General features: G+C 36.0%; 1 protein-coding gene across 1 annotated transcript in view; it reads right to left on the bottom strand.

Annotated features, from left to right (window-relative positions):
- Positions 1–15,343, bottom strand: part of FAM227B (family with sequence similarity 227 member B) — a 342,173-nt gene that overhangs the window by 319,485 nt on the left and 7,345 nt on the right. Inside the window, exons 3-5 of the mRNA XM_049898966.1 lie at positions 10,288–10,417; positions 8,061–8,114; positions 519–750 (exon numbers count right to left, since the gene is read on the bottom strand). Of these exons, the coding sequence (XP_049754923.1) occupies positions 519–750; positions 8,061–8,114; positions 10,288–10,341 (340 nt within the window). The 5' untranslated portion in view covers positions 10,342–10,417. The remainder of the gene's footprint in view (positions 1–518; positions 751–8,060; positions 8,115–10,287; positions 10,418–15,343) is intronic.

Raw genomic sequence — 15,343 nt, 5'->3', positions numbered from 1 at the left:
CTGGCACAATAGCTGCCAACGATAGACTTGAATGTACCAGTAATTTTGAGGATGACGCGTGACTGGGCAGCGTTTCGTCCTGGTTGTACTTAAGGTCATCATGAGTTGGAATCAACAGCAACTATCTCTCTAGTCATCCATTCACCTATCTATAATCTATTTATCATGACCTTTCCTGACTTGCTTGTCTCTAATACCAAAATCAGTTACTGCAACTCTGTTTGTTTGTTTTTGTTTTGTTTCCCTGATATTCTGCTACCTCCAGGTCCAGCTTAACAAAGTTCATTACTGTTCTAGGCTTTGTCCTAGTCACACTTTCTTTGAATATACATGTTCATGTTCAATTAAATACCTGTATTAAACCATTTTGAATGAAGAGGCTGTAAAGTAAAATAAATTTATGTTTATGTTTTAAGATATTTCATACCTAGGATTTCATTCTTTATGAGAATACACACATACACACATGCGGGCACGCACATGCACACACACGTTACTCATAATGAAATAGCATTTACCTGTTTTAGAAATCATGTTGTCCCACTCAAATAATTTCGAGGCATGGTTTTTCAAAACAAATGAACATTCCCCTAATCTTGACTCCATGTTCACGACTGCTTCAAATACTCGAGAGACATTTTCCCATAAATGTGTATAAATTGAAATAAATGAGCAATCTTCTTTTATATTTTTCAGAGTGTGTGCCCATTTAGAATCATAACCCAAATGGACTTCCCTTGGCCAATAATCCTGCAAAAAATGTGAAACAGAGAATAAAACTTAAATCATTTTAAATGAATTTAAATAAAAGTTCAAACCCAATGAGTTAAGACGAAGATTTTATTCCCCCACAGCATTATGTTTATTAAATGTTCTTTTTAATTTTGAAACAATCATAAATGCTTTATGAAATTTTTTTCCTGAATAATTCAAGATTGTCTATTCGATGCCTCATCATTTCTGAATACTGTATATTTCCTAAAAACAAAAACATTCTCTTATATAACTACAATATAACTATCAGAATTAAGAAATTGTCATTGATGTATTCTTCATATCTAATCCTCAGCCTCTATTCAAATTTTATCAGTTGAACCAATAATATAGCAAAAAGGAACTAGTTCAGAGTCACACACTGTGTTTAGGTGTCATGTCTCTTTAGATCCCCTCAGTTTCCAACAATTCCTCAGTCTTACCCTTGGCTTTTATGGCACTGATACTTCAGAAGAATACAGGCTAGTTGTTATGACGTAAAATTTTCCTTATTTGAGTATGTCTGCTATTTTCTCACAATTAGATTCAGGTTATATATCTTTGCAGGCCGGAATATCACAGAAGTGGTGCTGTATTTCTGTCGCATTCTATCTGCTGGGGTACACCTTTGATTTGACCTGTTTTTGACAATGATGGCTTTGATAAATTGATTAAGGTGATGTTTGCCAAACTTTCCCACTGAAAAGCTTCTTTTTTCTTCTTTATAATTAACAACTATTGTGTGGGAAGAGTTATTCTGAAACTATGTAAATGTTCCATTCCTTATTAAACTTTCAATTTATTTGTTTCTTTATACTAGCATAGATTTATGGTTCCCTGGTCACTATGAGTTGCAATTGACTTGACAGCACCTAACAACATTTTAGTCAATGGGTTATAATCTGGTATGATCATTACTGATTTGGATGCACCCAATACATCAAATTTGGATGGTGAAACGTCTTTATATTTTTTGAGTATTTCCTTGCTTTCTGGCAAGAACTAGATGTCACAAGGCTCATCTTGTAGTTACCCTGTCCCAGTCCTAGAATCAGGCATTTCTTCAATGAACCCTAGTTAATTTTAGTAGAAAATAGTCTTTAGAAGTTAAGATTTGGGTGCTAGATGAGCTTGTTGCCATTTGGCTGCTGCTGCTCCCAGTGGACAAAGCAACAATACATACACACGTATCTCTCTCTATTTATTTATCTTTTATCTTATATGTATTTAAAATCATGAGTTTACTCTGATACCTGTAATTCCAATTCCAAATATTTTAGTTTCTTCTTTCAATATTAAAATTACTACCTCCAATAGTGAGAAACCTAGCTGCATTATCTTTAATGTTTACTTATTTGATCAATTCTTTTATGCAACCAAGCTTTCACCTCTGCTGCCATATTCTCCCTTACGTAGATAACCTTCTTGTCCTGCTTAGGCTCTGACACCCCATGCCAGGCTGCCCATTGTGCAGGGACACCCTTCTTACCCCCACTTGCGTACTGTCTTCCCAAACCAGGTCACAGCCTACCTCTATCCACTCCCTACTTGTGGATACCTTTCTTATCCCCTTGAACTCTGACACTTGGATACGTTCCTCACCATGGTTGGGCTCACGCAGCCTTCTCTGGGGCACCATGGCTATTACCCCTCTTTCTCCAATGTGGAAGTCTACCTAGCTTTGTGCCACCAAATGGCTTTAGGACTAAATTTTTCAGGGAGAGTAGGAGAGGGAAGGAAAAAGGAGAGGTAAGAGAAAGGAAGAAAGGAGAAGGAAAGGGGAGGGAGGAGATGAGAAGAGGGGAGGGAGGAGGTAAGGTGAACCACAAAGTTAATATTTGTAAATCTAAATACAAGATTATCTTCAAAATATAACCAAATAATAGTAAAACAAAGACAGTTACCCAACATGATTTAAGGGTTGTGAATCAGACAATACTTTTCTGTATTGTTGGAAGACTTGAATTTTTAGTGGGGTTGGGGTAAAGTACACTGGGAATTTATCTAAATAGGAAGAAATGTGAAATCTGCAGATCAGGAAGTTTAAATCTGTCTTCCTTTAAAGCTTTCCTAAAATCTGTCATACATAACCCTATTTATGACTTGTGCTCTCTAATGATACAGGCACTGATACCCAGCTTTTAGCTCTGGAAAACTTTCCCGAAGGGATCTATGCTTCCCTGCCATTTTGTAAAAACATTATCACTTAGATATGCGAGTTCCCCAGCCAAATCTCGCAAACATATATCTTAATGAGACACATAACCATCTGGGGAAACTTGCCAGCATTAAAAGCTACGTATTATATGTGAAAACAAAACAAAACAAAAAACAATTAAGATCTCATAAGAACAAGATAAAATCCCTGAAGACAAACACCATCAATTTGGAACGACACCTACATTTGAAAATATAATCCTTACAGGCCTTGAGCTGCTATTGTTACAGAAGTGGAGAGAGTTAAGCGATGCTAAAAAGGAAAAGACTTTGAAAAGATTTTATAATGTGCACAAACCCTTATGGAAATGTACCCTTTATGCTGGGCTTGAGATATTACAATCCTTGTTCCCATGACACTGAAGTGTATTATAAGGTGAATAAAGTATCTTGAAATTCTACAAGCCTGGTAAGACTCCGTCTCCTCTACACTAACGAGATAATCAGGGCATTTACTAGTGTTCCACAGCCACCGACCCAAGGACGGTAATGTGTAAATACTGGCTTCTTTGTAACTGCACTGTGGCATGGATATCCAATGACCATCTTGTAATAGATCGTATCTGCCTTTCTACTTTCACCTTTCCTCTAATTACATTTCCTCCTTATTCCTGTCCATTTTGTCTTTAACCAGATGCCACTTGAATAGAATATTGTTTGAAATGTATATTTTGTAGCCAGACCTGGGGAAGGTAAGTAGCCGAGGGACAGATGATCTATTAGGCAAAAAATGATGTCATTACTACCAGAAGGAAAGTCAACACTACCAAGTTTAAGCAGCCAGGGTCACAGTGATGATATTAATTCAAAGGAAATAAATGTATTCACATTCCAAAGGGACAAAAGAATTGGACTGGAAATTGTCCTTCGCCTCAAGAGTTAGAGTCCTCATTATAGCACTATGGTCCTCATTGATAACTCCTAGAAAACATTTATGTTATTTAAAACAAGGTTAGTGAAAAAAGAATTGCCTATGTATTTATGTTTACTTTAATAACAGCAATTATATTTTGGCAGTGGCAGAAGTGCACAATACTATATACTAGTACAAAACTAGGGATAGAAGTAGGAGAATAGATAGCCAAAGGAGCTCTCCCAAAGTGTGAAGAGCGATTTTGTTTAAGGAGGTAAGATCTTTCCCCGTGTTCCAAGTCTAAAAAGGCAGTACTGAACCATCTAACATAGGGTAAGAAATAATAATCATGACTGGGTTATAGGAAGAAGGAACTATTTGTTAGCTCTTCTTCTCTTTTCTTAAGCTTTTATGTAAGAAGAGATTTAAATGAATGAATGATCAAAGAGTAAATGAGTGAATAAGTAAGACGAAGACAGATAAATAAATAAATAAGACAAATGTGGGCTATTCTTTGAATAAAAAGAATAGGATTGAAGTAATTATTTTCTCTATCATAGTGTCGCTTTGATCTTCTGAAAAAAATCACAGTAGTGATCTGAGTACCAAACAGGTCTGGATGATAAGCCTAGTAAGTAATTTTCTTCCTGAATCTTTTTGAATATCCAATAGTTCATCATACTGAATGACACAGGAAGCATCAAAGGAAGATGGAAGGAATAGGCAGAGTCACTGTACCAAAAAGAACTGGTTGATGTTCAATCATTTCAGGAGGTAGCACATGATCAAGAACTGATGGTACTGAAGGAAGAAGTCCAACCTGCACTGAAGACACTGGTGAATAATAAGGCTCCAGGAATTGACAGAATACCAACTGAGATGTTTCAACAGATGGATTCAGCATGGGAAGTGCTCACTAGTCTATGCCAAGAAATCTGGAAGAGAGCTACCTGGCTAACTGACTGGAAGAGATCCATATTTATGCCTATTCCAAAGAAAGGTGAACCAAGAGAATGCAGAAATTATCTACCAATATTATCAATATCACACACAAGTAAAATTTTGTTGAAGATCATTCAAAAGTGGTTGCAGCAGTACATCGACAGGGAATTGCCAGAAATTCAAGCAGGCCTCAGAAGAGGACGTGGAACAAGGGATGTCATTGTTGGTATCAGATGGATCATGGCTGAAAGCAGAGAACACCAGAAAGATATTTACCTGTGTTTTATTGACTATGCAAAGGCATTTGACTGTGTGGATCAAAACAAGTTATGGATAACATTGCAAAGAATGGGAATTTCAGAATGCTTAATTGTGCTCATGAGGAACCTGTACATAGATCAAGAGGCAGTCATTTGAACAGAACAAGGGGATACTGCATGATTTAAAGTCAGGAAGTGTGTGCATCAGGATTGTATCCTTTCACCATACTTATTCAATCTGTATGCTGAGCAAATAATCTGAGAAATCGGACTATATGAAGAAGAATGGGGCATCAGGATTGGAGGAAAATTCATTAACAACTGCAATATGCATATAACACAATTTTGCTTGCTGAAAGTGAAGAAGACTTGAAGCACTTACTGATGAAGATCAAAGACCACATTCTTCAGTATGGATTACACATCAATATAAAGGAAATGAAAATCCTCACAACTGTACCAACAAGCAACATCATGATAAATGAAGAAAAGATTGAAGTTTCAAGGGTTTCATTTTACTTGGATCCACAATTAACACCTATGGAAGCAACAGTCAAGAAATCAAACAATGCATTGCACTGGGCAAATCTGCTGCAAAAGACCTCTTTGAACTGTTAAAAAGGGAAGATGTCACCTTAATGACTAAGGTGCACCTGACCTAAGCCATGGTATTTTCAACTGCTTCATATGTATGTGAAAGCTGGCCAGTGAATAAGAAAGATGTAAGAAGAATTGATGCCTCTGAATTAATGGTGTTGATGAAGAATATTGAATATGCCACGGACTGCCAAAAGAACAAGTAAATCTGTTGTGGAGGAAGTACAGCCAGAATGCTCCTTAGAAGCAAGGATGACAAGACTGCATCTTATACACTTTCGACATGTTATCAGGAAGGATCAGTCCCTGGAGAAGGCCATCATACTTGGTAAAGTAGAGGGTCAGTGAAAAAGAGAAAGACCCTCAACAGGATGAACTGATAGAGTGCCTGCAAAAAATGGGCTCAAGCATAACACTGATTATGAGAAGGGCGCAGGACCAGGCAGTGCTTTGTTCTATTGTATATAGGGACACCATGAGTCAGAACTGACTTGATGGTATCTAACAACAACGACAATAGTTTGGCAACACATAAGCAAAGTCAAACCTTAAGAGAAAAAAAAAAAAAAAAACTATAGAATACATGTATTTGTTTGGGAAAGCTAGAAAAGATTTACAAATAAAACCATACAAGATGAAATTGTCATCAGTACATAAAAATAAATATGATACAACTAGATGCATTGTTTCATCAAATGCTATCTGACAAAAAATGAAGGCTATAAATATGGATGCTATTTTTTGCATATAAGGGTGGTTATACTGACGTGCTTTGATTTTGATTTTATTACATCTTTGGTGAAGGGCTGGAATAACCTATAATCTTGATTTGATTAGTATAATTCTCAGATTAAACTGAGGGGTTATGCATTTTCCACTTCTTATAATTAGAACTTTTCATCTGAAATTATAGTTCATAGGTGGCACGAATAGTTAAGCATCAACTACTAGCTGAAAGGTTGGCTGTTTGAACCCACCCGGAGACACCTCGAATGACAGGCCTGGTAATCTGCTTCCGAAAACTATGGAACAGTTCTGCTCTGCACACATGGGTCGCCGTCAGTCAGAATAGACAGTAACCAACCACAACAAAAATTAAAACATGTATGATGGTATAGTCCAAATACCTCCATAATTATTTGCTGAGTTTAGCTTAATTTTAACTATAATCTTTTCCTCTTGGCAATAAAAAATGTCATTAATGCCTCAAACACTGTCATTAGGCTGTAGCACATTTCCATCATTATTTAAATCGTAACAGTTGCCAAAAAGCTTTTCCTAAAAGCACTTCAAAATATTTGGTCAGCCATAGTGGTTGAAATAAACTTTTGCAAACTAGGAACATTTTCATTTTCTATTTGTTCCTAAAAGGAACACAAGCTTTTGCCTGAACACTGAAAACAAAAATGTACTTAATCAAATGTAATAACAAAAAATATCTGTTTTAAAACAGGTATTTCTGAAACTCCATTGCCAACAGTTTGGTCATAGCACGCTCTGCCTATATTTAAACATAAATAACCAGATCCACTGCCTCTGAGTCGATTTTGACTCATGGCGTCCCCATTTGTTACAGAGTAGAACTGCTCTGTAGGGTTTTCTTGGCTGTAATCTTTACAGAAGCAGATTGCCAGGCCATTCTTCTAAGTGCTGCTGGCTTGGTTTGAATAGTCAAACTGTAGGTTAGTAAGTTGAGTGCAAACCATTTGCACCAGACAGGGACATACAGGTATGAATTATTTATATTCCAATTCACAAAAAATACAGGTACACACATTCCATAAAAGAAAAAAGTCTCCTCTTCTCTGTCTTCTACACTGATGTCTATATCCTAGCCCTGACTTAACACTCTTTGATGCACAAGAAACATGACCTTCAAATCTGCAAGTACGTGGACCCAAGTGAAAAGTCCTACCAAGCCCAAAAACTCCAGAATATGTCAGTAGTTATGCATAACAATGGAAACTGAAGCTTTCAACGTGAAAATACATTTTGAATATTTCTTAATAGAAAAATTATATAGAAATGACTGTGTAATTCTGATAGGATATAGGGTTAGAATTTTTAAACTGTAAAACAGAGAACAGCATGTTGACAAGAGGGGATGTTGGCAACAAAGACCCTAATGAAAGAAGACAAATATTTATAAACACAACCCACACTGAGGAAACCCTGGTGGTGTAATGGTTAAGAGTTGCAGCTGATAACCAAAAGGACGGCAGTCCTTGCAAACTCTGTGGAACAGTTCCACTCTGTTCTATAATGTCGCTTTGAATCAGAATTAACTGGACGGCAACGGGTTTGGCTTTGTTTTTTACCCACAATGAAATGTATTTCTCAAATTTCTATTTCTAAAGTCTTTTCCTAAGCCTTCCACACCTTCATAAATGATATTTTAGTAAGATGTATTAGCATATAAAATAGGCTGCTCTACTCACCCAGTTTTGAGACTTCAAGAATTCTTCAAGGTTCTTTGGAGGTTCTTGAATTTTCTAAGGAAGGAAAATCAATATTGTTCATTGACATAAATCTAGATTTTTTATAATGCTTATGCATAATTTACTTAAATAAAATATGATACAGGGTTAAAGTTATAATTTTTGGAACTAAGATATTGTAAAATATTCACTTTTAAAGTAACTATATTTTTAAAGAGTCAGATATTTTTGTTTAAATTCTCAGCCATCAAACCAAGTTCTGTAAAAAGGTCTCCTTTATGTACTGCCTGTAGAGAAACGCTTTACATGAATTCTGCTGAACATCCAAATTTCAAATTCTTACTAGAGTTCCAAGACATACTGTGTCATCTTGGACAATTTCTACATTAAATCCAGAGGCAAAAATATAATAATACTCTCTATTTGTTGATGAGGTATTTTTAAAAGCCACACTAGTGAAACGGTGAAAATAATTTAAGTATCTGGATGTCTTATCTAATAAGTAATAATCCCATTTTTATTAGTAGTTTCTTTGCGAGTTGAAAATGTATTCTTCTATTACACAAACTAGTTTTAATCAAGACCACACTCTGCTCTTCCATAACTTGGAGACTTTACACACATTCTTCCTTCTCCCTAGAAAGCACCCTGTCCCAAAGCCTCTCCATCCAATCCCTTCTTGGCCTATTTAACTTGTACTTCAAATCCCAAATTAAAAGTCACTTTTTCTAGGAAGCTTTCCTCGGCCCCTAAAGACCTCTTCCATGGTAACGTGCAGTAGATTCATATTCCTATGAAGACAGAAACGATGGTGCAATCACTGCTAAGTAATCAAAATTTTACACGGTGGTTGCCCACAGTCACTGCGTAATACGTGCTTGCAGTGCGGATGAATTAATGAATCAATAACAAGTATCTGAAAAAAAACGATAAAAACACTTTCCGAGAATGAAAGACCAGTGAGAAGGAGGCAAAACATCCAGAATTCGGAAGTTGAATAATCACATGATCTGATGATGCCATGGCTGAAAAGATGGATTGTATTTTTATTTACTGAAACACATATTGCATATCGATAGCTAAAATGGTCAAGGTTAGAAATTCACAAGGTCATATTCTATAAAATAATTACATATTTGACGTTGAAGAGAAATATTTCATTCTCTTAATATTGTTTAAAATATATAATGAATGTAATTAAATGTATAACTAAAAACAATATAATAAAATAAAAGATATGTGATAACTATTATAGAAAATATTTGTTCAGAAACATATATGCATAGAGCTGTCAAGAACACTTTATGGAAAATCTCTGAGCCTAGTTAGATTGACAGGGACGAGAGACATGAGAGATGGTGTGCACAAAAGTCTTAAAGAGAAATGCTCATGACGGTGGGGTAAAGGGCCCAGTTCTACCCTAAGTGGGGGTGGCTGGTGATAAGGATAGAGAAGTGGAATGTGAGGACCGGATCGATGCCTGCATTTTGGGGACTGGATTCACGCTGCTCCTTACTGCACAATGATATCGTATCTTCTGGAACAGTCAACGTGGTGGCTTGGCTAGAAGGAAGCTAGTGGAATATTTTGAAATGCACAGAATAAAAAGGAGCCTAATAAAAACAAATGTTGGCTTTTTTTTTTTTTTCTTGTAAAGGCTGTCAAACCACTTCTAGCACAAAGTACTAAAAATGAAACCCACCTTTCAATTAGGGGAAATTAGAAAAGTGGATTAAGAAAGTGACACTTGTTCTGGAAAGTTCTAGCTGATTTCAATATGAAATTCTCAAGTTCTCTAGGGATAAAGTTAAAAGGAAGGTGAGGCATAAATTAAACAGACTTTTACTTTTAGTAGGATGTAGAAGGATGCAAAAGACCTATGTTTCCATGGTAACAAGGAGACAAACCTGGACAAAATTAAAATCACACTTTTCTACGGGGTTAGTTAAAAGTGGTGGATGCCAGGAAGCAGTGCCATCTACATAATCTGCAGGGTCCAGAGCAAAATGAAAATGCAGCATTCCTTGTTCAAAAATTATTAAGACTTTCAAGGTGGTGACAGAAGAGCATTAAACCAAGCGCAGGGTCCTTCTAAGCACGGGGCCCTATATAACTGTGCAGGTTACACACCCATTAAGCTAGCCCTCTAAGAGAGCCTTGATGATCTGAAGTCCAGAGAGAAATGAGACCTTCACAGGTGAGCAGAAAGTCGTGGCAGCTTCCTTACCTGGAAGCCAGTGCCTGCTCTGCGTATCTGTGGAAGGAAGCTTTGGCCTGCCATCGCACAGTAACTTTGCAGAGATGGAGAGAAATCAGCTGGGCCTTAGGCATCAACATGAACTGCAGGAATCAGGAGTCTGAAAGACATCCAAATGCAAAAACAAATGACTCAATTTAACATCCCTACACACCACCCACCAAAACTCACTCCTAAAATTTGCCAAGAAAACGGCAGTGGAGGATGGGATGAAAAGCACAGAGAAATTATACAGGCCACACATTATCACAGTACTTGGATTCCAAGTCACTGACAGAGTTGATTCCAAAGGTTCAAAGATATTTTGAAGAAAAAATATCTAAAACGTCAGTACAAATTACTCTCAGCTCAAATACTGACACAATATAAAGGTAACTATAAAAGGGGGGGGGAGGGTTGGATGTTCGGTTAATCACAGGTAAACTCAATCTAATTAAAGCTATAACCAAAACACAAACTTGTTACCGTCAAGCTGGTTCCAACTCATAGCAACCCTATAGGGCAGAACAGAACTGTCCTGTTGGGTTTCCAAGAAGGGGCTGGTGGATTCAAACTGCTGACCTTTTGGTTAGCAGCCTGAGCTCTAAAACCCTAAAACTTAACTCTGGGAAGAGTCTAAAAGATCAGTCTCTCACGCTAATTGACAAATAGAGGAAAAGGCTTGTACTCTCTGAAAACTAAACAAAACTAAATTATATTTCAGTCTCTACTATTTTTATACATAATATCCAATAATATCAAATATAAAATATCTAATATACAATATATAATACTAATATATAATAAAAAATTGCAAGACATACAAAGAAGAATGAAAATGTAACCCATAACAAAGAGAAAAACAGCCTATAGAAACCAACTCACTGAAAATTAGCTATTGTTATTAGCAGACAAGGACTTTAAAATAATTATCATAAATATGTTAAATAATTTACAAAATAGGTTGAATTATAATTGATGAAAAGATGGGGCACTTTAGGAGAGAAATGGAAACTCTAAAAAAAAAAATTCTAGAACCATGCATACACTAATAATAAGAAAAGGAAATAGACTAAAGTATCTTGTTAGGTGCTGTCAAGTGGGCTCCAACTCATAGAAACCTCATGTATAACAGAAGGAAAAGTTGCCTGGTCCAGCACCATCATCACAATTGTTGCTGTTTGAGCCCATCATTGCAGCCAATGTGTCAATCCACCTCATTGAGGGTCTCCCTCTTTTTCACAGACTCTCTACCAAACATGACATCTTTCTCCAGCAATTGGTCCCTCCTGGTGACATGTCCAAAGTAAGTTAGATGAAGTCTCACACCATCCTTGCTTCGAAGGAGCAATCTGGCTGTACTTCTTCCAAAACAGATTTGTTTGTTCTTCTAGCCCACAGTCCATGGTATATTCAATATTCTTTGCCAACATCATAATTCAAATGTGTCAATTCTTTTTTGGTTTTCCTTTTTAATTATCCGGCTTTTGCACACATATGAGGCAACTGAAAATATCATGGCTAGGATCAGGTGCATCTTAGTCATCAAAGAGACATCTTTGCTTTTTAAGATTTTGAAGAGGTCTCTTGCTGCAGATTTGCCCAATGTAATACATTATAAATACCTAATGATAAAGGGTCAGTTCATTAAGAAGCCCTAACAATAAAAAAAAAAAAAATTTTTTTTTTAACAATAAAGAAAAGGGTCAGTTCATTAAGAAGCCCTAACAATACTAACTAAATATGTTTGCATCTCATTATAAACCAAAAAAAGGCAAAACCAAATCTGTTGCCATCGAGTCGATTCCAACTCATAGTGACCCTAAAGAACAGAGCATAACTGCCCCATAGAGTTTCCAAGGAGTGCCTCATGGATTCAAACGGCAGATCTTCTGGTTAGCAGCCGTAGCCCTTAACCACTATGCCACCACGGTTTCCTTTCATAATAAAAGCGTTCAAATAAATGTAATAGAAATTAATAGAACTAAAGAAGGATAACAGGAAAAGTCACAATTATAGTTAGACACTTTAACACATTCTCCAAGTAACTGATGAATCAAGTACATGTATGCACACACATAAGTTGATAAGAAGATAAAAGATTTGAACAGCATTATCAAACTACCTAACTGGCATTTGTAGAACAACTGTACCCCACAAATGCAGAATACACAGTCTTTTAAAGTAATGGAAATAGAACGTTCACCAGATGAATATCTGCTGTACTATAAAACAAGTCTCAAAAAATTTCAAATAATTTTAATCATTCATAGTATGTTCCCTGGCCAAAACAGAATAAAAATAGAAAACATTAACAAAAAATATGGAAAATCTTTAAATATTCAGTAACCCATTTTCAAATAACATATACTCAAAGGATAAATAAGTCTGAATATTTTTCTAACTGAATTATAATGAGAGATAATGAAAAATATCAAAAATCCTAGGTTATAGTTAAAAATGTAATTAGAGGAACACCTATAGCTTTAAGCACTTAGAAAGGAAAAAACAAAAAACTAAAACCAATTAACTAAGATTCTACCTCATGAAACTAAAATAAATAAATAAAACAAAAATAAGTAGAAAAAAGAAATTAGAGATACAAGCAGAAATCAATGAATTAGAAAATATCCAAACAGGAAAGAAAATAAAAAAACTAAAAGCTAGTTTTTGAAAACAGGAAAATATAGATAAACCTTTATTAGGGGTAAATAAGAAAAAAAGAGTAAAAAACTACTAGTAGCAAACTAGTAGAAGTAAATGACTACTATCGGGAAAGACTGAACAGATGTCCCCATTGATCCCACACTCATTAAAGTGATTAAAGCATATGTAATGAAAAACTAGGTCAGTAAATCAACAACCAAATTAAAACGGAAAAGCTGTTAAAACAAAAGTCACCAAAACTAAAAGGAGAAAATACACCAAATAGCCTATATTTCTTCTAAAATTTGAATTAAAAATCTACCCAAAAAGAAACTCCAGGTCCAGATAACTATAGTATTTAAAAAATTAAAGAAACAATACCAATTGAACACAAACGTTTTCATAAATAGAGAAGGGAAAACTTCCTAAATCGTGAGACCAGCATAACTTTGATACCAAAATCTGACAAGGAGATTACAAAAACGAAAATCATAGACCAAAATCCCTCAAAAATATGGACAGAAAAATAAAAAATTACTAGCAAATTGACTCATGGAGGTACAAAAAAAATAAGATATCACGCTCAAGTTGGATTTATCCCAGAAATGAAAAAATCAGTTAAAATGATTTAATATATCAGTTTTGAGTGTGATACAAAGTTGTTCAGATTTGTCGTGATCTATATATTGAAATATACATAACATATATAAATATATATATATATATATACACACACCAAACCCTTGCTTTTGAGTCGATTCTGACTCATAATGACACTATAGGACAGAGTAGAACTGCCCCATAGGGTTTCCAGGGAGCAGCTGGTGGATTTGAACTGCCGACCTTTTGGATAGCTGCCAAGTTCTTATCCACTGCGCCACCAGGGCTATGTATATGCATACACACACACACATAAAGAAAGTAAAGGTTATTAAAAAGATGGAAAAGAAAGAAAAGACCAAAATGGATGTCAGAAGAGACTGTAACTTGCTCCTGAACGTAGAGTACCTAAAGCTAACAGCAGAAATGATAAAGTAAAAAGGCTGAACAGAAGATTTCAAAGGGTGGCTCGAGAAGACAAAGTAAAGTATCATAATGAAATGTGCAAAGACCTGGAGTTTGAAAACCAAACGGGAAGAACACGCTCAGCATTTCTCAAGCTGAGAAATGAATTAAAAATTCAAGCCTCAAGGTGCAATACTGAAGAATTCTACCGGGAAAATATTAAACAATGCAGGAGTCATCAAAAGAAGGTGGAAAAACTACACAAAATCACTATAACAATTCAGGAAGTAGTACATGATCAAAGAACCAAAGGCACTGAAGGAAGAAGTCCCAGGTGCACTGAAGGTATTGGTGGCAAAAAACAAGGCTGCAGGAACTGACAGAATACCAACTGAGATGCTTCACCAAACGGACGAAATGCTGGAAGTGCTCACTTGTCTACGCCAAGAAATTTGGAAGACAGTTACCTGGCCAACAGGCTGGAAGAGATCCATATTTGTACCCATTTCAAAGAAATGCGATCCAACAGAATGTGGAAATTATCAAACAATACCATTAATGTCCCATGCAAGTAAAATTTTGCTGAAGATAATTTAAAAACCGGTTGCAGCCCTATATCAACAGCCAACCGCCAGAAATTCAAGCCAGATTAAGAGGACCTGGAATGAGGCATATAATTGCCGATAACAGATGGATCATTGCTGAAGGCAGAGAATACCAGAAAGATGTTTGCCTGTGTTTTATTGACTATACAAAGGCATTCCACTGTGTGGATCATAACAAATTATGGATAACATCGCAAAGAATGTAAATTCCAGAACACTTAATTGTGCTCATGAGGAACCTGTACTTAGTCCAAGAGGCAGTCATTCAAACAGAACTAAGAGACACTACCTACATGGCTTAAAATCAGAAAAGGTATCCCTCAGGTTTGTGTCCTTTCACCATACTTATTCAATCTGTATGCTGAGCAAATAATCTGAGAAGCTGGGCTATAAGAAGAAGAATGCAGCATCAGGATTGGAAGAACCAACAACCTGCATTACGCAGATGACAGCACCTTGCTTGCTGAAAGTGAAGAGGATTTGAAGCACTTACTGAGGAAGATCAAAGACTTCAGCCTCCAGTATGCATTACACCTCAACATAAAACAAACATCCTCACAACTGAACCAATAAGCAACATCATGATAATCACAGAAATACTGAGGTTGTCAAAAATTTCATTGTACTTGGATCCACAATCAATGCCCATGGAAGCAGCGTCAAGAAACCAAACAATGTATCGCATAGGGCGAATCTGCCGAAAAGATGTCTTTAAAGTGTTAAAAAGGGAAGATGTCACTTTGAGGACTAAAGTGCAGCTGACCTAAGACATGGTATTTTCCTTTTTTTTT

This window comes from Elephas maximus, chromosome 10 (assembly GCF_024166365.1).
Source record: "Elephas maximus indicus isolate mEleMax1 chromosome 10, mEleMax1 primary haplotype, whole genome shotgun sequence".
NCBI lineage: Eukaryota > Metazoa > Chordata > Mammalia > Proboscidea > Elephantidae > Elephas > Elephas maximus.
Note: the sequence above shows the minus strand (reverse complement) of the source record. Positions and strands in the feature narration are given on the sequence as shown.